The sequence below is a fragment of the Sarcophilus harrisii genome, chromosome 3, assembly GCF_902635505.1.
Source record: "Sarcophilus harrisii chromosome 3, mSarHar1.11, whole genome shotgun sequence".
Taxonomy (NCBI): Eukaryota; Metazoa; Chordata; class Mammalia; order Dasyuromorphia; family Dasyuridae; genus Sarcophilus; species Sarcophilus harrisii.
The window spans coordinates 10,401,118-10,423,163 of NC_045428.1; the positions used below are offsets into that span (position 1 = coordinate 10,401,118).

The window sequence follows — 22,046 nt, forward strand, 5'->3', positions numbered from 1 at the left end:
GGATCAGAGACGTTATTTCTGCTGCAACCTTCTATTTCCCACACTGGGGATGGCTGAAGGAGGTGGGAGGACAGGGTCGCCCACCTCAAGATACCCCCGGTGCTTTAGAAGAGAGGACACAAGGAGAACACAGGCCAATAGAGCAGAACTTAAGGCTCATTTCAGGAGTGGGTGACTGGCCAGCCCTCCTGGAGTTGCATGGACTGTGGGGGACAGCCTGAGATGATGGAGTCAGAAATCCTACTTCTAATGCCATACTTACTGAGCCTCAGTTTCCTTATCTATAGAATGGGGTGATAATACCCTTCAAATGAGTCATGTGTGTGAAGCCCACTGCTATAGGAACCATCAGCACAATCCATTGTGGCCATTCAATTGTCTCCTTTTACAGATGAGGAAACTGAGTCTGAGACATAATTCCCCAGAGTCACCCAGCTACTAAGTATCTGAGATGGGAGCTGAACTTCCCAACTCCAGACCCAGACTTCTCTGCCCCGAGGTTCCCCCCTCTCATTACTGTCCCCATCACTGCCCTCCTTGTGTTGGTCTCTTCCAGTTCCAGTCCGAGTCCTGCCCAGTAGTGGGGATGTCCCGTTCTGGCACCTCACAAGAAGAGCTGCGGATTGTCGAGGGGCAGGGACAGGTCGCCGAGATCGGGCCCTCTGCTGATGAAGTTAACAACAACACCTGTGCAGGTAAAGAGGGGGCTTGGGTGCCCTGGGCTACCCCCGGCTCCCTGGGAAATTACAAAGTCAGAGATATGGGCACTGAGCAGTGGTGAGGGGAGTTCCGCAATAGTCAAGAGTGTTGTCAATAGTCAATAACAAATAAAATAATAGTCAATAACATTGACTGAGTGAATTCTATGTGCCTGAAGTGTACTGGGCACTGTTGACCCAAGAAAAGTAAAAGATGATTCCTGCCCCCATTGAGCTCCCAATCTGACAGGGAAACAGCATAACTCCCAAGAATGAGGGGATCTCATAGCCCTGAGCAGCATGGAGCTTGCTGCATTAGCTGAGAGCCCTGTCTGAAGCTTTCCCTCTCCTTGCATACACGGGCTCACTCTGTTTTTCCAGCCCTAAGATGGTTTACCTCTAGCCCATCAGCGATGCCTCTGTGATTTCTTCCTACCTCCATGATCTCTTCCTACCTCAGTACTCAGCTGTTGTTACTCCAACTCTGGTGGGAATCCACCAGATCCCGGCTTCCCTCCCTAGGAGCTTGGGTCAGCCCATGTTAGCTCCTCCCCCGTGCCATCAGATTAAAGGAAGAAGCAGTCACCCCACTTGTAGCTTTTACTTTGCCCAAATGAAGAGTTCCTGAGAAGGAAGCGGGGAACCCGCCCCTTCTCCAAAGCTCTGCCCCTGTAATGTCCCCAAGTTACCTGTGGAACCTGATCCACAAGTGTCTCCCATACGCCACATACTGTGGTGGGCACTGGGATTACAAAGACAAAAGTGAGTCGTTTCCTCCGGAAAGTGGGAATCCTCTAGAGATAAAAACAACACAGACAGACAGGCCAACACAGACACCCAAGGTGATGTTAGGGAGCACTAAGGACTGGAGGACAGACTAGAAAAGGTCTCCTCTGGCTGTTGGCCCTGGAGCCGAGACCCAAAGACAGGTAGGGAGCTATCGAGAGACAGAGGCAGAGACAAAGAGGAAGGGCAGTCCGTGCCCGGAGGAACCATCCTGTGCCCAGTCTGGGGGCAGTAGGGGAAGGGATGACCTTCCTGGATCCAGGGAATGGGGATAAGACCTCTCAAGGAGATTGTGCACCCTCATTCCCTGGGACTTGTCGCCACACAGTGACTCCTGAAGATCTGCTACTGGACAGCCCTGAGAAGAGCATCATGGACAGCCCCTTGGAATCTGCCCTGGACCATTTGAAGCTGGGCAGCATCTTCACCTTCCGCGTGACCGTGCTGCAAGCGTCCAGCATTTCTGCGGAGTACGCCGACATCTTCTGCCAGTTCAAGTGAGTCCTCCCTTTCTGGTCCTCCCGTCACTTCCCCCTCCCTCCCCCTGATTCTTTAGCCTTCACATGGCACTGTGGCTAGAACATCGAGTATGGAATCCCAAAGAGCTGGGTTCAAATTTAAACTCAACCCTTGGGAAACCCATTTAACTTCTCTGCCTTAGTTTCTCCCTTATGAGATGAAAAAGTTGATGGCCTCTAAGGGTCACTTGGAGCCCTAACCAATTTCTGGGATTCCTTCAAGACTGATTTTCTTTGCAGTTGCTCTCGATATTTTCTTTCCTTCAGGGAGCCAAGAATCTGAGTCTAGTGTGTAGGAGAATTCACCTCTTCCTCCCTCATGTGCAACTTTTTCTCTTCCACCAATGTGTAGTGCAGGTTACTGGGCAGTCCCTGGGTCTGGAATGATTCCTTCCTTATCTCCCCCTCACATTATGTGCTTATTGTCTTACCCCATTAGAACATTGGCTTTTTTTCAAGAAGAAATTAGTTTACTCTTTGCACTCGTGTCCCCAGCATCTAGCACATGGCCTGGCACATAAGAGGTGCTTAATAAAAACTTGTCGATCCATTGATTCATGAGAAGAAAAAACCCAAATTCCTGCCATGAGGTTTCATCATCTGTAGAAAAAAAATCAAATGAAATCAGTTGTTGGCCTTTGAGACCTAGATTCTCTAAGCCTGTTGGACAAGAGATGCCCATCATCCCCCTTTAATTGGATCCTGTTGTAGTTTAAGGCAATGCCCATTTCGCCAATAGAATGCTCTTTTCTGTTTGGCTTTTCATCTGTCAAAGAATGGTTTGCTAAAGCTAACAGAAAGCAGCAGAACTGGATCGAATAGTATTCGAATCCTGGCTCACCCCAGTGGCTGTGTGACTGCCCAGAGCTGGCGGGGGAGACCTCCAGGATCCACACTGCTGGAAGCACCACTTTGTAACCACCGATCGTTTTCTCTTGTCTTGCAGCTTTATCCACCGCCATGACGAGGCCTTTTCCACAGAGCCGCTGAAGAACACGGGACGAGGGCCACCCCTGGGGTTCTACCATGTCCAGAATGTAGGCTGTCACTGCTCTTTTAGCAACTGATCCTTGTCTGGGTGCATGAGGGTGGGGACTTACATAGGTGACACGGCCTTCGGCCTCATCTACCATAATGAACATTCATCTCCACAGGCCGTGCCTGACAAAGGAGTCATCATGTCTCCTTCTATCCCATTTATTACAGTCAATGACAGCTAATACTAATAATAACTGGTATTTACCTGGTACTTTAAAGTGTGCATAATGCTTTACAAATGTTATCTCTTTTAATCTCATTCCCCTATTTTATTATTTATGATTTGCAATTATTCTAAGAGGGAGATGATATTATCCCTATTTTATCATTGAGGAAACTGAGGCAGAAAGAGATTAAATGATTTGCCCAGGGTCACGCAGCTGGTATGTGGGGCAAGATTCAAACTCAAGTCTTTTGAGTCCAAGACCTTGTTGGGTCTTCCTAGGTCTTCAGTATCCCTAATCATGGGGAATTGTTTCTTGGAATTGTTTCCAAAGTATGAAGTCTTATAAAGGAGACTTGTGTTAAAAAAAATTGGGGAAAAAAAAACTATCTGGATGGAGCAAGGAAAAAGGCTATAATCCCAAACCTTTTCTCTGATACTTACAAACTGGGTGACCATGAGCAGGTCTGAGTCCATTTCCTCATCTATAAAATAAATATGATGAGACCAGTAGTATGTGCTGCCTAAAGAGGTGAGACCCAAATTTGATCATATTTACATAGTATTTTATATAGAAACAGCAATTGTTATCACTAACACCATCACCACCGCAATCCTACCACCATTACTATCATCACCATCACAACATCATCATCACCATTATCATCACCTCTATTTCTACCACCATCATGACCACCACCTCCACATCATCACTACTGCCACCACCACAATCAGCACCTCTGGTGGTAATAGTATTAGCATAGAGCTCTCAGGCATTGTAGGCAGAGAAGCCTCACTCTGCGATGTCCCAAGAAAAAACTAGTGTCCTGCTCATGGGCTGTAATGCATGTAAGAGCTGAGCCATGTCAGCAGAGGTTAAGGAGATCTGGTCCTTGCCTTTGCCGATCTTCAGCTCCCAGCTGGTTCATTTTGGGTCTCTTGTTTATGTAAGGTCACAGAGGTCAAGATTAGAGAATGAGAATACAGGGATAACTTTAGTTTTCAAACTGGATAACCCAGCCTCCATCCTATGGACTCAGGGATTTGTATGACACTTTGCCCTTCATCTTCAATAATGCTGTGGCCTTTCTCCTCCCTCAACCCCCATGCCAGATCGCAGTTGAGGTGACCAAGTCCTTTGTGGAATACATCAAGAGTCAGCCAATTGTATTTGAGGTCTTCGGCCACTACCAGCAGCATCCTTTCCCACCTCTGTGCAAGGATGTTCTCAGGTAAGCCTGCTCGGACCTCTCAACTGAATGTCCAAGAGCCTTGAACCCATGTCTGACTGAAGAGAGACTGCTCTAGCCATTGTAACCAAACAGGTCTATTAACTGTTCTTTGAGCTTGATGTTTTCTGCTGCCTTTGGGAAAACACACACACACACACACACACACACACACACACACTCACTCACTACACATTGTCACATAGACATAGGCACATATACACATACATTCTTTCACACACACACACACACACACTCACACACATACATACTCACACTCCCACACACACTCATACACACACACACATACATATACACATGCTCCTTGAGAACAGAGATTGCCCGATTTTTGCCTTCCTATCCCCCAGTACCTAATACAGTCTATTTTCTACTGTTTGTTGAAATGAGTTGAATTAATTTAAATCGAATTCCTCAAAGAAGATATTTTGAAAAGCATTTGAAGAAAATCAATGGAATCGTTTCGTAATTCTCACATGGAAGCAATCAAAGCAATGCCCTTGATGTTAGGAGGCAGCAGACAATAAAGCCCCTTGGTATAAAGCAGTTTCTGAGCCTGACCGAGCTCTTGAGGGCAGAACCAGGAGCAATGGGCAAGAAGTACAATGGGCTCAACATCAGGAACCGTCTCCTCACAATGAAAGCTGTCCCAAAGTGGCCCAGGTTAACTTGGGAGGGAGTGGGATTTCCCTCCTTGGGGTCTTTGTGCAGAATCCCAATGAATATGTCAGTACAGAAGCAAGATACATGGAAGTCAGGGTTAGACTCCGTTAGCAGAGCAGGCGATGCAGGCCCAAGGATGGCAGGGCTAGTTTTGATGGCCTCTTGTTGGGCATATTACAGTAGGGATTCCTCTGGCGTTGGGGTCAGACCGCAGGGCCAGAAAGGTCCTTCCAACTCTCAAATTCACTGATTCTGTGATACTCTATTCCGAGAGGTGTTTAACCCATGCTGGTAGCTGAAATTTTCTTTCAAATCTCTAGATTGTGTTTTTCACGCATTTCTCTTCTTTGTCCACAGCCCTCTACGACCTTCGAGACGCCATTTCCCTAGGGTCATGCCGCTCTCTAAACCAGGTTGGTATCATTCACCAGCCCCCATCCCTGGTCAGCCTCCTCCAGTTCTTTCCATTTTGAGTCCAACTAGCCTTCACGTTGTAGCATTTTCCCAGGAAGAAACCCACTGGGAATTCCATTATTATTATATGACTGATTGACATGGCGCTCTAGCTCCAGATAGAGTTACTGATGGACTTGGGGCATACAGTGAGACATCCAGCTCCAGACAGAGTAACTGATGGACTTGGGGTATATGGTGAGACATCTAGGTCCAGACAGAGTAACTGATGGACATGGGGAATATGGTGAGACATTTAGGCTATTGGCTTATTTGCTTCCCCATTGTGAAGGGTTCTTTGTTAATATGGTGAGACAGGAATTGGGAGTTTGGGTTAAAGTAATCACTTCATGGATCACCTTTCTAGCATAACACCTTAATCTCTCTTGCTTATTCTAAAGGTGTTTTCTTAGAGAAAGGATGTAAAAGGGCCAATATGAAAAAAAAATACAGCTAAGACAGGAAAGCTCTTCAGGAGAGGAGAATCCAGGATGGATAGCTTTCTAGCTTGGGCCCAAATAAATTTATTTATAAATTTTATTTATATTCCCCCAAAATTTATTGTTCTAAAAGAAATATTAGGTGTCCAGTAGAAGACCATATACCCTTGGAATGGTTCCATCTCATCCCAGTGCTCAGTGAGACTGTGATCTTCATTAAAATGAGAGTAAACTGGTAAAGACCATCTGGAAATAGAATCCCAGAGCTTGGCTTTCTTTGCCCCATAAGAAGTGCATCTCAAATTAAGTCCCTTTCCTAGTCTGGTGAATCACTAAGTGAGAAGACCACAAATCTCAGTTTTCCAGAGAGTTTTCCAAGACTAGGATGACCTCCTTTAGGTTCTCTCCAACACAGGTGATAGCAGCTATCTGGAAGGCAAGGGGTGGATTTCAGATGTAGGGCAACTGCAGAACAATGATAATCAGTTTCCTGAGAAACAGGAAAAACTTGGCTGTTGTCCATAGTCAAGGAGCAGATGATTTTATCTTTCATTTGCTCGAAAAAGGCATGCTGGGATTTTTCTGAGGAGATATTGCCTAATCGCCAGGGAATCCGTCAGCCAATTGCATCCATCAGAAATGGGACATAATTTGGTACACTAGAGAATATTGAATTCTCTGTTATAAATTTCAGATGTTGGTTAAGAGGGAAGAGATCAGGACACCAGCCCCTCTGCAAGGACCCTGACCTTTCCATCTAGTTTTCTTTGAGACATAATATTTTTGCAGGAATAAGAGATAAGACTAGGATGCGAACAAAGAGTGAGGTTCTTCTTGGATCTACTGTACTCCTTTTAATCCCTTGCCAGGCCTGCCAAGTTGGTACTCCGGAAGAAGAGGGTTCAGTAAAAAGACGGGTCCCTGTTCTACTTATAATTTTGTAGCATCTCCAAAATACTCCCCCCTTCTCATGTCCTGTGGGGGACCCGTGCTGCGGTCAAACAATATTGGCTGGAGTTTTTTTATTTTGTTTTGTTTTTTTCTTCCACACAAGATGAAGAAAAGGCCCTGGGACTGCTTGAGCATTGGATGCCAGGCACACTGGACAGGCGCGTGCTGAGTGTGCTCTCTGGGCACGCCTCCATAGCTATGAACATGGCTTCCTCCTTGCTGCTGAGAGAGGGCAAAGGGTCCATGGCTCATCCTTTACAGCCTGTAATGGAGGGGGTTGTGAAGAAGGCTCAAAAACCCGGTTGGTGCCTTCAATGAGCCATGGAAGAGATCTCTGTGCTTTGCGATTCCTTCCATGAACATTTTGTGGGAAGGGTTTTGTTGCAGTGATTGGGAGGCAGGGTAGGTGAAAATCAGGGTTGGACTACATTTGTGGAGCAGACCGGACAGGTTTTGGGGATGTCAGGACCTCGGGACTTTGGGGACTTTCTGGTTCCCCTCTTCCCAATCCCGACTCCTAGAAAAAGTACCATGATTTAAGATTCCTCTGTCGGCAAATGATCTCTTGTCTTCAAGAGTAGTCCAACCCTGGTGGAGATTGATCAACTGATCCTTGAACTGTTGGGGTGTTTGCTGTTGCTCCCCTCTTCCTCTCCTTCAGTCAATACCATTTGACTGAACTGAGCTGTTCTTCCTTTCACACTCCAAGGGCTGGGTTTTCTCCTGGGATGGAAATGGGTTTTGATGCCTCAGATTTTTCTCTTCTGGTTCTTGATCTTGGATCCTCTTCCTTCCATTCTCACTGGCTTCTGGGAGTACAAGTGACAGAGATGATCCTCAGGCACTAATTCAGTATACTCGAGCTCTTCTCCACTCACTGTCTCTGAGATGGATGGGGCATCTCCAGGTGTAGCCAGCTCTGGGATACAAGCACAAAATGAAGCTACCTGATCTAACCTCCTTCTTCCTCTCCCTTCTTCTCATTTGCTCTTTAAACCTCTCCCTGCCTGCTTCTCCTTTCCCTCCTTTTTCCTTTCCCTAATTTTTATCTGTCTAGACTTCTCATTGAGTCTCTTTCTCCCATATTTCTCCCTCTAGTCTCTTTATCTGTCTATCTCTCTCTATTCCTCCTCTCTCATTCTTTGTTTCTCTTTGTCTACCTCTGCCTTCCTTTCTGTCTTCCATTCTCTCTCATTCTCTCTCTCTCCCCCTCTCTCTTTGTTTCTTTCTCTCTCTTCAGTCTCTCTCTCTCTCTCTCTCTCTCTCTCTCTCTCTCTCTTTCTCTCTGTCTCTCTTTGCCTTTCTCTGTCTGTCTGTCTGTCTCTCTCTATATATACATACATATATATCTCTTTCTCTTTCCCTTTGTCTGACTCTTTGCACATCTGTCCTTCTGTCTCTGCCTCTTTTGTCTGTGTCCTCGTCTCTCCTGTATCTCCTGTCTTTGCCTCCCTCTGTCTCTATACTAATAAGCATCTATCTTTGCCCCTGTTTCCTTCCCTCTCCCACCTTTTCTCCTTTTTGTCTCTCAGTCTGTCTCTCACCCTATCTCTGTCTCCCTCTCGTCTCTCAGGTAGGAATGCCATAGCAAGCGCTGTGTGCCTCGGAAGCTGCCGACCGCGGCGTTTGGGAATGGACTGTGGCCATCCCAAGGCCAGGGGTCTCACTCTGCCCCATCCAAGTCCCTCTGAAGTTTCACTTTTAAACTCCTCTTTCTCCTGGCAATCCTTCCTCACTGTTCCAGGGCCTCCCGTTCTTTCTCCCTGATCTTGTCACACAGTCACTAGGAGACGTTGACCACTCAGAAAAGGAAGGGACAGGATTGATTTCAAAGAAAACCTGCTCTTGTCCCTTTCTCTCTTGGGGTCTAGTCACAGGAAGATGGGGGATAGGAAGGAAGACAGAGACACTGGATCTGCTTGTCTCAAGGACATTGCTTCCCATGATGTCTCCATCACCCTCCATGGGGCCTTGAGGAGAAAGTAGGGCTCCATGTGGGTCCCCATTGGCCAGGAAGCCCCTTCCCAAATGAGAATCACTCCAAGAGGGTCTGGTGACCTGAAAGATGCCAGGATCATCAGGGACAGCTGTTTGGACTGACTGTACAAACACAGGCCATCTTTTCTTCTCCCGTGTTTACGTCCTCAACCCAGGGTGAAGGTTTGGCTGTGAAATTTGTGGCCAAAAACATAATAGAAAATTTGAGGATCTGGGGCAACTAGGGGTGCGGTGGATAGAGCACCAGCCCTGAAGTCAGGAGGGCCTGAGTTCAAATCTGGCCTCAGACACTTAACACTTCCTAGCTGTGTGATCCTGGGCAAGTCACTTAACCCCAAATGCCTCAGGAAAAAGAAAAGAAAATAAAATTTGAGGATCTTGGCCAAGCTCTGACTTCCTTGGCTGATTCCAGTCAAATTTAAGTCTGTCAAAAGGGGTGAGGAGTTTTTGACATCACCCAGAAGTGGAGAGAGAGAAGTTGAGCTGATTCAGCTCTGTGCATAAAAGCCTAGGCTCAGCAGTTCTGGATTTAAACTCCACTTCTGCTATTTATTGCTTGCTTCATTTCTCTGGGCCTCGGTTTACCTATATTTCAAATGAGGCAGGTTAGGTCCGTTGATGTCTAGGCTGCCTTCCTGCCCCTCTGATTATTCCTGGGTCTCATGAGAAGCAGGCCAGTGAGCAGACCACATTTGTCTGTCCAACGGCACTGAAAGAATCATGGCATTTAAAATGACAGAGACCCAACTTTCCCTTTGGACATTCGAGGGAATCGAGCACCTGATGAACTGAGTGCCCAAGGTCACACAGGTAGGGAGCAGCAGATTCAAAACTGGGGCTTCTGACCCAAACTCATTTGTTGAACCGGGCCAAAAAGCTCTCTATTGCCAATGGGAAACCCAACACACAGCCCAGGAACTGCCAGAGTTGTGTATCCAGTGACAACTCTGAAGGTGTCCCCAATAAGTGCTCTGAAGCTCCCCTAGACCTCCCCCAAGCGATTCCTCACCCCTGCACCAGTCTCCCCTCCACCCAAGCCTCCGACACTGGGGACTGTAACTTCCAATCATTGAACCTCATTGGAGCATCCTGGGATCTTTTAAGTTCTTGAAAGCCAGGGAAGTCTAGAGAGAAAAGCTGAGGCAGCCATGGAAAGGCAACGAGAAAGACCTGGTGGAAAAGTCAGCAGGTTCTAGATTGGAGATGGTTGTACACACATATGCCTGGCACATAGTAGGTGCTTAATGGATGTTGCTTGGTTGATTGATAATTGATTGGTTCCAGCTACAGATATCAATGCAATATGTTCTGGGTGCAGAGTGGTAGTGGGCTGTTCTGAGTGCATCTAGGGGACTGAGGAGGAGCTGAAGACCTAAGGGGAGTCAGGGACCTGCTGTAAACTCCCTAAGGGACAGGAACCCCATGCCTTCTGTACCTTGATTTCTTCAGTCCTCAGTGCAGGCCTTATTTAATAGCAGGATTTAATAAACATGCATGGGATAAATGACTGAAATAAACTCCCCACCTTTGCCTTTGACTTTGCCTTTGCCTTTCTCTGCCCACATGCTGGGGGACCATCCACTAACGCTGCTTTCTCTCTTCCTTTCCTGGGGGACGCTGAGAGAAGCTCCCGGCTTTAACAGTTTTCGATAAGCTTTCAGTTGTAACATACAGCTTCATTCTGTGGCTCTCTGCAGTGCCTGCTACCAAGCTGAGCACCCTCACCCGGCCCACCGCGGGACCCTGTCACTGCAAATATGACCTGCTGGTCTACTTCGAAATCTGCGAGCTGGAAGCCAACGGCGAGTGAGTTACCGTTCTCGTCCCGAGGGATTCCGAGGGAACCCCCAGGTCCCCGGTCCTTTTCTTGTGCAGCAAAGGGAAAACCGCCAAATGGATGTATCTGTTACCGTAGCGATGTGGGAACTCTTATCTCCACTCTCACAAACTTACAATCAGCAAGTTACTTCATTTCTCTGAACCCATTTCCTCAAAAAATATTAATAAGGGGGCAGTGGATAGAGCACTCAGAACCCGAGTTCAAATCTGCCTCAGACACTTAACACCTCCTAGTTGTGCGACCCTGGGCAAGTCACTTAAGCCCAATTGCCTCAGCCAAAAAAAACAAAAAGTTAATAAGTCTTGTCCCATTACTTCCTGAGGTTGTTGACCTTTGTAAACCTTAAAGTGCTACGGGCACATGAGACTAGATAGAATGCGATCTCCTTTCTACAAGTACTGTGTCTTTGTGCCTTTGTAGGCTCAGGACCTCACAAAATGTCTGGCACATAGTAGGTGCTTAATAAGTGCTTGTTGATTGATAGAACTCCATCAATTCTTTACGTCTTTATTATAGAAAAAGCAACAAGAAGCAAGATCCACCCGATATCAAAGACCTACCGTGTTATATTAAGATATAATAAATTACCATGTATATATAGGATGCACAAGTTATTATGTATTTTACTCATCTTCTATTTGAGTCAATTAATATCTAGTAGACACCAAAAAGTTGAATCCCAAGAGGCTTTCCACTTGCACTGAAAAAGTTCTTTTTCCTCCTTTACTTTGCCCTTGGTTGTCTAGCTATAGTTTTTTTTTAACCAATTATAAAGACCCCTCCCCCAAAGTGGACAATATTCCCGGGCTTTACGCCAACTGGATACATCAGGGAATGTCCCACGTCAACTGAGCTGCTGCTCATGAGAAGGAAATACTCATCCCTACCAGGAGAGGGCCTAATAGATGTTCGCTGGACTTAATTCCATGAGGTGCATGAAGCGGGTAGCAATTCATGTGTCCTATGAATATATAGTAATGTATCATCTATGAATATCCGCATGGTGGGCCTGCAACACGCTGAGATTCTTATTCTGTCCCACCCCCATTATAATGAGAGCCTTTGTTTCCTGATCGGGTTCTTCATCTACTTGGTCTAGTGATTCTATAAGTGTATCAGAGCACTGGATTTAGGTCAGAAGATGGGAGATGATGAGAATTTCTCTGGGGGTCCCAAGGCTGTTGTCAGGAATAGGAGCTTAAGTGATGGATTACAGATGGTGGTGGTGGTGATTGTTACACTACTGGAGTTTTTGTTTTTAATACTAATGAGACTTGGGGACAAATCAGTTCTTTGTGGGCCTCAGTTTACTCACCTGTAAAATGTAGATGCCCCCCAAGGTCCCTTCTAGTCCTAAATCTGTAATCCCCGCTCCTCTGGACACTGACTTGTGAAAATGTGACGGGCTGTTCCATGTTCTCTTCTCTCCCAGCTACATCCCAGCTGTTGTGGACCACCGGGGAGGGATGCCATGCCTCGGGACTTTCTTGCTCCATCAGGTACTGACCTCTCTTGGTCCTGAGCCATCCACTCTCTTCTCCTCCCCCACCCCAAACACACTTCCTACTGACCTTTTGGGTCATAACCACACTGTATCCTGTGGCATAAATCCTCTCCTAGCCCTGTACCATGCAAAGTTCTTATCAGTTATTTAGAAATAGGCATAGAGAATGAGATTTTCCAATATGAACGACACCCAGCTGGGAGGGATGGCCAATACACTGGATGTCAGAGTCCAGGTCAAAAGAGACCTCCCAAACAAATGTGTAACAAGGTGGGAGTCTTACACTTCAGAATTAAGCTTCAAAAGAATAAGATAAGGGAAGCCCAGCTGAACAGTGACTCAGCTGACAAGGTCTCGTCCGGTCCCCTAAACCCCCAAGACCGTTCCAGATGAGCCCTCGCCTGGCCAGGACCACAGAAGTCGTAGATAGGCCCACTGTATTTTACCCTGGCCAGCCCATACATTCATTGACAAGCTGGAAAGTGCCCAGAGGAGGACAGTGGGAATGGTGGAGGTCCTGACACCGTTCACTATGAGGAGAAGAGTAAGGTAGGAGGCGTGGCAGCGAGCTGCCTTCAGGTGTTTAGAGAGTTGCCACATAGACAACATGACAATGTTCCATTTGGCTCCAGATGACAGGACTAGGATCTATGAGAAGTGAATTTAGGCTTTGACATCAGGGAAAAAATGGTGACCGGGAGAGCCGTCGCAATGTGCAGTGGCCTGTTGGAACATGCGATGGGTTCCTCCTGAGAAGGGCTTCGAGCAAAGCTTAGGTGGCCACTCATTGCGGACATCTTGGGACAGGTTGGCCCATCTGGCCACTGAGGCTCTTTCCCTGTGCCCATTTCCTCTCCCCCACAGGAAGATGATGATGTCCCCCGCACGCCTTCTTCTCGGGGTTCTTGTCAAAAAATCGTTTTGCCACAGAAATGTGAGTTGTTATCACGGTTGTTCTCTCACTTCTCTCCTTTCTTGATGAATCCCAGGGGATCCAGAGAAGGATCACGGTGACCCTGGTGCATGAAACCGGCAGCCACATCCGCTGGAAAGAAGTGCGGGAGTTAGTTGTGGGTAAGTTGGGGAGCTGTCCAATGGGCTAATCTCTGCCTATGTGTGCGCAAGAGTTGCATCCCACTCAAGTTGAAAGTCAGGCCTTTATAAAATAAGTACGAGTCTTGCACTCTTGTTTGACGTTTCTGATAGAATAGTAGATAGAAAATGGACTCGGAGTGGGAAGAGATCGGGTTCCACATCCTGAATCTGACATTTGTGTGTACCTACTGTGTGCCGGGCACTATACTAAGCCCTTTATGAAATGATTTCATTTGATCCTCACAACAACCCTTGGGGGTTGGTGCACATATAGTCGGTAGGTATCCCCATTTTACAGATGAGGAAACAGGCAGAAAGAAATTAAGTAACTTGCCTAGAGTCACACAGCTAGTATAACTTGAACTAGCCATTTACTTGCTCTAAGCCTTGTTTTCTCATCTGCAAAAAAAGATAATTTCCCTGGCACATTCCCTGACTCACAGCATTTCAGGGGAAAGAATGGTTCATAAACCTTAAAAGGCAAAGTGTGGACTCTTAGGTAGAGCCACGGTGGATAGAGAGAATGCTGGGTCTGGAGGCAAGAAGACTCAGTTCAATCTAGCCTTGGACACTTAATTCCTGTGTGACCCAGAGCAACTGCCTGCCTCAGTTTCCTCAGTTGTAAAATGAGTATAGCAATAGCACCTACCTGTTAGGATCCTTGGGAGGATCAATGAGATAAGTTTGTAAAGCACTTAACACATCTCTGCCTGCCTCAGTTTCCTCATCTGTAAAATAAGTATAATAATAGCACCTACCTGCTAGGGTCATTGGGAGGACCAAATGAGATAAATTTGTTAGCACAGTGCCTGCTCCGGTAGGGGTTTAATAAATGCTTATTTCCTTCCGTAAATGCTTTTATTATTGCCCAAGCACGTGCCATTTGTGTCGGGGCCTAAGGGTGAAGACACCATCCTCTCGGCCTCCTCTTCCCTGAGATAACTGGGCTTCTATTGCATCCTTCAGGACGGATCCGGAACACTCCGGAAACCGATGAATCCCTCATCGATCCCAACATCCTGTCGCTCAACATCCTCTCGGCGGGCTACGTGCAGCCTTCCCAGGACGATCGGTGAGTTCTCCCTCCAGAGTCGCCCCTGAAATCGCCTCCAAGCCCCTCTGTTTGAAAGTGATCGAAGATCGCATGCATCCCAGATGCTCCCCTCTCTCTCTGACTGGAGATCGGCAGCGGGGGATCACCCAGCAGCCTCCTCGCCCCTCTCTGTGAGCTCCCGCTGCTTTCAGAGAAGGAGAAGCTGCAGCTGCAAGCCAGCTGCCTTCCAGAAGATGCAATGGAGATCACTGAGGGGGTAGCCTACGAACCAGGTCTTTTTAATGCAAATACATTGTAATTGAGGGGGCGGGGTGTGGCCCCTGAGCTGAGCCTGGGAAGGAGGTGGAGCTGAGGGGGGAGGTGATGGGCCACTAACAGCTTGCTGCCCCAATCCAGCACCGCGGAGCTGTCCAACACCTGGTCAGCCTCTCCCCCGATTAACACTGAAAGCTGATCAGCCCATTCTCCAACATCTTGCCATGAGTTGCCTTGGCTCTGCAGCCATTTCTGATCATCCCGGGTGCTTCTGGGCTATGTCAGGGGGAAGTCTCCTTGTGGGTTATGTGAGAAGGAAGTTTCCTTGTGGCTTATGTGAGGAGGAAGTCTCCTATGGGCTATGTCAGGAGGAAGTCTCCTTGTGGGTTATGTGAGGAGGAAGTTTCCTTATGGGCCATGTCAGGGGGAAGTTTCCTTGTGGACCATATCAAGAGGAAGTCTCCTTGTGGATTATGTCAGGAGGAAGTCTCCTTGTGGGCCATGTCAGGGGGAAGTTTCCTTGTGGACCATATCAAGAGGAAGTCTCCTTGTGGGTTATGCCAGGAGGAAGTCTCCTTGTGGGCCATGTCAGGGGGAAGTCTCCTTATGAGTTATGTGAGAAGAAAGTCTCCTTGTGGGTTATGTCAGGAGGAAGTCTCCTATGGGATATGTCAGAAGGAAATCTCCTTATGGGTTATGTCAGAAGGAAGTCTCCTTGTGGGTTATGTCAGGAGGAAGTCTCATTTTCATCTCTATCCTTTCCCTGAGAACCAGTCAACAGCAGCCAGGAGCTGGTCCACAGAGGCAGTGACAGTTGACAAGGGAAGGAGTGGCAGGCTGAGAAATCAATCAACAAACATTTGCCAAATGTATCTGCTATGTGCTCGGCACACAGAGAGACAAAAATAAAACAGTTCCTGCCCTCAGTGAGCTAATGTTCCATTGGGAGGAACACATAAGTATACATGTGATAATTTGTAGAGAGAGTTCCCTGATCACAAGGATGAGATCGCAGGGGATCTGGGATTTGCAGGGAGCTAGGGATCATTTGGAGAAAGCAACTTGGTGCTGTTTATATCACAGATCTAGCCTTTGTTTTGCCAAAGGGTCTACTGAAAACTTTCCTGGCACAGAGATGGAGTGATGGGAAGACCGGGCACATAATAGGAAGTTTAAGAGTTGCTTCTTGGCTGATGAATCAATCAGGAACAGCTGTACAGAAGTAAGATAGTAAAGAGCCAGACACTTGAGAAGCTGTGGGTACAGGAACATTGAAGTCTATGCTAATGGAACCCCACCCAAGGGTTTCTCCTTCTGGATCCTGGTCCTCTGTATATGGCCTCAGCCCAAATTGGTGGGCTCTATGGGTATAAATGGGAATAAAAGAGCTCTTTGGAGTTACAGGAAAACGAGGTAGGTGGGGTTGAGCCCAGAATCATTTTTCATTTGTCTAAGTGACCCCAAATGGTTAGAGAGCCTCAGGCAGCCCCACTTGTTTTGGTGAGTAGGAAAACTTTTTGTTAAAAAAAAAAAAAAAAGGCTTTGCTTAGATGGTCACAAGGTTCAGGAAGATTTCCCTGGTGCTAGAACATCTCCTCGGATGAGGGCGTTTGGGGCAGGGGACCCCGTGTGCATGGCAGGTTGGGGAGGTTTTCAAAGGAGTCAGGACCTGACGCCTGGTTATCCCATAGCAAAGAGAAAAAGAGAAAAGCCGTATTTAGGGGGACCCGCTTCTCTTTATTTTCTGGCTCCTTGTGTGGAGATGCCCACATCTGCACCTGCCAGGAAGAGCCGACTTAGATCCTCTTTGTGAATTTCCTTTATCCAAAGGTCTGGGGATGGAGATGGTCCCCTTTGCAATTTCCTGACAAAATGGCCAGAGAGCATTTCACTAGCAGGAGGCAGGACGGTGTAATGAGGGAGGGGAGACCCAGATGGGGGCCCAGAGAGCCAAGGTCTGGCTCTGGGGGGGGGAGGTGACTGTTCAAGTCATGGCTTTGGCCTGATGCAGCCCCTTTATAGATGAGGAAGCTGAGGACCAGAAATGTGGGGACCTTCCCAGTCTCCAGCAGATAGCAGGTGACCCAAGCAGCATTGAAACTCAAGGCCTACAATCCCAAGCTCTTTCCACCGCCCAGTAGTTCTCTCTGAGACTCAGTTTCCTTATCTGTGAAATAAGAAAAAGTTCCCTCCGAGGTCCCATCTTTCCATGAGGCAAGAGCCAAGCGTGAGGAAAGGCAGAGCCCTCTTGGGGTGTGTGGGGAAGCAGGATGGTCAAGGATAAGCAGGTGGTGACCATTCGGGAGAACGGCCAAAGGGGACGGGCATCTGCCCCGGGAAAGATGCTGAACGAGTTCATGGGACGGTTCTTCCTAAGCTGTTCATTCAATTAAACTGCCTCCGATAAACATTTGCTGTTTGTAGAGAAGCTCCAGGGGAGCAGAGATAGGAAGAGCCAGTCCAGCAGCCTACGGGGGCTCTCTCAGGGGGTGCAAATAAATTTATTCTTATTCTCAAGGACCAACATTACCCACAACTATGTATGTGACTGTTCTCACAGCTAAACTGGACTTGGAAATAGGCTCTGTAAAAAAAAAAAAAAAAAAAAAAAAAAAAAAGAGAAAGAAAGAAATATGCTCTATCCTTCTACACACATTTACATATATAATATGCACACTACATATATGATTATGTACATATTATTTATACATATACATACACACATACAAAATCATAGCCTGCAAAGGCAGGAGCCACAGGGAGAACCGATGGAGCCCTGCACTCCCACACTCGCAGTTGGGAAGCTAGAGATTCAGACACCACTTTGGACACTTGTGACGTGACTCTGGGCAACTCGGCCTCTCTGTGACTCAGTTTCCTCACCCATAAAAGACAGGTGTTGGGATCTCCGGGTCCTTTCCAGCTCCCAGCCTGTGGCCCAGTGAGTCTGAATGGAGCCAGAAACCAGAATGTCTTTTGCAGAAAGAAGGGGGGAGATGAGTTTCAGGAGGACTCGGGAAAGAAGGATTTCTTCCCCCTCTCCTTGGTCTGCTGCGAGGCTGGGCCAGGGCTTCTTTTCTTGGACTCCTGGTCTCCATGGTTTCCAGCTCATTTGTGGAAGCCACGAGACTGAGGGTGCAGGGAGGACAGCTGGAGGACAGGACTTAAGGGAAAGCGGACGCTTGTTTCCCCCAGTGACTTCATCTTCCACCCTGACCGCTTTCTCTGTGACCCTTTCCCATCGGGAGAGCAGGAGGCACTTTCCTTGGCCGATCCTGAGCCCCCTCGGAGCTGGTCCCCTCAGTTTTGCCATAGCCCACAACTACCTTTCCCCATGAGGAACAGAATTCTAGCATCCGCCCTCCTTCCCTACAGCAAACTTAGGACTGGAGTAGAGTCATGGGGAAGGAGTTCAGCTCAGCGCACCTCAAGCTTGCTAATAACCAAAGCTGTCCCATGGTATATACACTGGGGAGCGAGATCTCCCATCAGCACAGGTCTCCAGGCCAAGGCTGGCTGCCTCGCTGGGGAAGGTAGAGGCAGTTCCCGCTCAGATACCATTTGAACCTGACCTCCAGGTTCCATCCCAAGCCTAAGGTTCTACTCCCAGACTCACCTTGCCGAGCTCTGAGATCAGGCTGCCCTGGGGGGTGGGGAAGACCTGGGGGGAGAACAGGGTTCCCATTCTTCTGGGGGCTTGGTCTAATAGACCAAAGGGGACCCAGGCCTTTTTCCCCACAGTAGGGCTGCTCAGCTTGCATTCTGCTCTGTGGCATCTTCCTGCCAGCCCGGAGGCTCTCTGCTGCCCTTTCCTTGCCATGGTCTCCTCCCTGAGGGCCCCGAGGCTTGGCTGTGCTGGGCTCCAGCTTGGGGCCGGGGCTGGGGGGCCAGCTTGCCTCCCACGTGTCTTCCCGAGCACCCCACCCGCGCTGTCCCCGCCGCTCCCGCCGCCGGCCATCTGCACCCACACTAACCATATGATGTTTTGTGTTTCCGCAGGCAGTTTCTTGATGCGGACATGCCTAGGTATTCTTTGTTTCCCTTGTTTTCTTTTTAATTTAAATTCCTCTTTTCCTGATTTTCCTTTCTCCTCCCTCCTCCCTCCTCCCCTTCCTCCTCCCCATTCCTTAGTTACCTATCCCTTCCCTCCCTGGTTATTTCTTTAATTTTTTACCCTTTGCACCCCTGAGACACTGGCTTTCCCACCTTCCCGTCTCTGATTCTTCAGTCATCTTTTTTTTTTCCATTTCCCCCTTTTCTTTAAATTTTCTTTATTTTAGGCTGATTTCTTTTTCTTTTCTTTTTCCTTTGGGCTGATTTCTTCCCTCACTTTCACCGCAACTTTGCTGTTCTCATTTCTGCAGAGCCATGCCGGCCCACTCTCTCCACACGCTTCCTCCCCCATCCCAAGTCCTCACCTCCCTCACTTGCCCTGGCCCCGAAAGGAGTGCTGTAAGACTTTGGCTGCATGCGAGGCTGGCATGGGCTGAGTGCACACGGGCAGTGGGTGGGCCACTTTGTCCAAAAGATCCAAATCTCAGCCATGGCTCCATATTTTGTGGAAAGTGGAGGGAGGAAAGGAACTGGACAGTGGATCATCTGAGGGAGGGTCACTTTGTCCATAACATCCAAATCTAAGCCATGGTTCCATATTTTGTGGAAAGTGGAGAGAGGAAAGGAATTAGACAGTGGATTGTCTGGATAAGTGTGCAAAAGATATAGCGAGGGGGGCTCAAAGGAAATGATGGGTGAAGAAATTAGCCGGGACAGGGGGAGACCCTCTTTCTCATCAGTCATAGATTGCCTAACATTGTCCAAAGGCCAGACCCAAAGGAATTCTCTGTTGTAGTCATGAGGCTACACAGTGGGGTACCCAATGGACCACAGTCTACTGAAGTGATGGAGAAAGGGGCAAGAGGGGACTTGATTTACAGATCGACTCCAGATAAATCTTGGGCCTCAGTGTAGCTAGGATGAGAAAATGACTCCTGTTATTTGCTGTGAGGCTATAGTAAGAAGACATTTAGCAGTCCCACCCTCTGAGACTCTCTTCCACATCAGACTGTCTCTGTTCCCCATTGTGTAAGCCCCTGTCCTGGCTTCTGCAGCAATGATAACTAAGTCCCCCCCAATTCCACCAGAATTTTATTTTATTTATTTATTTATTTTTAGTACATTAGCAATTAGCACCACACAAAAACCAAGCATCCTCATCTCTCAGGAGCCTTATGTTTTCCCGAGGGAAAGATGAGATTGGGCAAAGCTATTTCAAGAAGAGAGTATTAAGAGCTAGGGGTAGAAAAGAAAGACCTTGAGCGAGAGCATCCCAGAACAGCCCTTCCGAGGGCGAAAGGAGAAAGGAGAATGTAATGGCCCAGAAAAAACTCATTTGGATGCATTCTCCTGTCCCCAGAGCCCCCAGAGGCAGCGTTCCAATTCTGTATTTTGTTTCTTCAAAAATCCAGTCCAGCCAGCATTTAGGAAACACTTACTGGGGCCTAGAGACTGTGACTGGTGCTGGGAATTCGGAGATCAGCAATCACTAGGTGGTAAGAGGCTTGCTAGATTCCAGGACCTGTGCAAAATCCTGAAGCTAAAAAGGAAAAAGGGAAATGAGTCTCTGCCCGCAAGGAGCTTCTAGTCTCACTGTGCAGACAACATGAACTTGAGATAGGACTTGTGTACCAAGTCCTTGCAAAGCTACGAGCTCAGAGGGAACGTATTCCTGGCCACGGGAGGGGGGTGGACAGGAAGGACTTCCTGCAGAAGGTGGGGTGTGAGCTGAGGCTCAAAGGAGGCCAGAGACCCTAAGAGGCAGTGGACGGGACAGGCAGCCAGAGGGGGATTGGGGCAAAGATGGCGGCCGAGTTAAGGGTGAGGAATGAATGGCAATTGAGCCACTCTGGTCAGAGGGTGGAGTGCTGGGACAGGGATACCGTGTTTTAAAAAATAAAAAGGGAGCAAGGACAGACGGGGAAGAGCTTGAAAAGCCAGAGGCATCGGTCCCTGCCTTCAGGGAGCTTCCAATCCATGGGAACAACTCCGAGGATCTGGCCTATAGATTTTGCAAGTAGATTTAGTTCGGTGAGAGCATTAAGCAGAGGTTTGAGGAATGGAGCATGGGGCTTAGAGCCAAAAAGACTGGCTAACAGACCTCCACAACTGGCCACAGAGCCCGCCCTGCCAGGTAGCATGTTCCCGGGAAGCCGGCCCTCGTCCGAGAAACGCGACCCATCGGCCCTGGGCTACTGACCTCAGAGGTGGCCATAAGTGATCCTTAGCAGGAGATGGGGTCTCATGTTCACGGGTCAGAGTTCTCCAGGATTTATAGTCCCTGTGAATTGTCTGAGGCACTGAGCTGTGACTTATGTAGGGTCTCCCAGACAGGATGGGCAGAGCCAGGTTGAGCGGGGGGCCCAGGGGCTCCCTCTCTGACTCAGAGCACAGTGAATACTTCATGGGGCTGGACTGGAGTGCAGGGGAGCGAGGGCTGGTCCGGCAGTCTGGGACCCCTGGGTGTGAAGGACCCCAAAGGCCACTCTCCAATCCCTCCTCCTACCACTGAGGAAACAACCAGAGAGCGGGACAGCCATCTGTGCAGGCAGGCAGGCAGTTGGGATCCAGCTCCTGTTTCCAGAGTCTGGAGATCTGCCCAGTTGTACCCCACTACTCCTGCCTTAACCATTTCCTGCTCTGTAAAAATGAGGGGCCTGGCCCAGAGGAGCTCACTGCTCCTTCCAGCTCTAAATGTGGGGTAGGGGTCCCCGAGGTCTCAACCCCATTAAAGCCTAACTTAACAGTCAGGTTTTGGGGGCCCCAAACTGAGGGCCAGGTTGAGGCTCAGAGCTGAACCCGACCATCCCAGAGGTCCTTACCCCACCCTGTGAACCAGCTGGGGAATGTTGGCGAGTGGGAAAATGCCCTGTTCTTGGTAGGAGTGCAGGCCCGCGTTCTAATGTGACCCCTGATGTCCATTAGTGGGGTGACCCCTCAGGGCTTCTTTCCTCTTCTGTAAAATGGGCCTACAGCACCCACTCATGGGGGTCACTGTGGGATCCTGGAAGTAGCCAATCAATCAATAAGCTTCTATTAAGTGCCTACTCTGCTTGGCACCGGGGCTACAAAGTCAGAGAAGGAAAACCCTGCTGACCTGGCAGGGGGAGAGAAGGCAAGAACAAACATTTACAATAGAAATAAAAAGCCAGGGTGCACCGATCTGTACTTGGAAGCCCAAGGCTCTTTGGGAGGGAGGGGGCCAGCCCGGGTGTTATCGGGGGGAAAGGTGGTGTTTGAAGTGGGTTCTGAAGGGACAGAGGTAGTCTGAGACTGGAGGCAAGAAGGTG

General features: G+C 48.3%; 1 protein-coding gene across 14 annotated transcripts in view; it reads left to right on the forward strand.

Moving 5' to 3' along the window:
* KIF1A (kinesin family member 1A) overlaps positions 1-22,046 on the forward strand; it is a 171,683-nt gene that overhangs the window by 118,143 nt on the left and 31,494 nt on the right. For 8 of the 14 annotated variants that reach the window (XM_031957497.1, XM_031957498.1, XM_031957504.1 and 5 more), the window contains 9 exons: positions 557-695; positions 1,813-1,981; positions 2,949-3,039; positions 4,317-4,435; positions 5,471-5,526; positions 10,653-10,761; positions 12,228-12,294; positions 13,289-13,373; positions 14,361-14,466. In XM_031957497.1, coding sequence (XP_031813357.1) covers positions 557-695; positions 1,813-1,981; positions 2,949-3,039; positions 4,317-4,435; positions 5,471-5,526; positions 10,653-10,761; positions 12,228-12,294; positions 13,289-13,373; positions 14,361-14,466 — 941 coding nt within the window. Of the gene's footprint in view, positions 1-556; positions 696-1,812; positions 1,982-2,948; positions 3,040-4,316; positions 4,436-5,470; positions 5,527-10,652; positions 10,762-12,227; positions 12,295-13,288; positions 13,374-14,360; positions 14,467-18,702; positions 18,730-22,046 lie in introns of all 14 variants that reach the window. The other 6 variants (XM_031957496.1, XM_031957503.1, XM_031957499.1 and 3 more) reach the window with 1 other exon arrangement.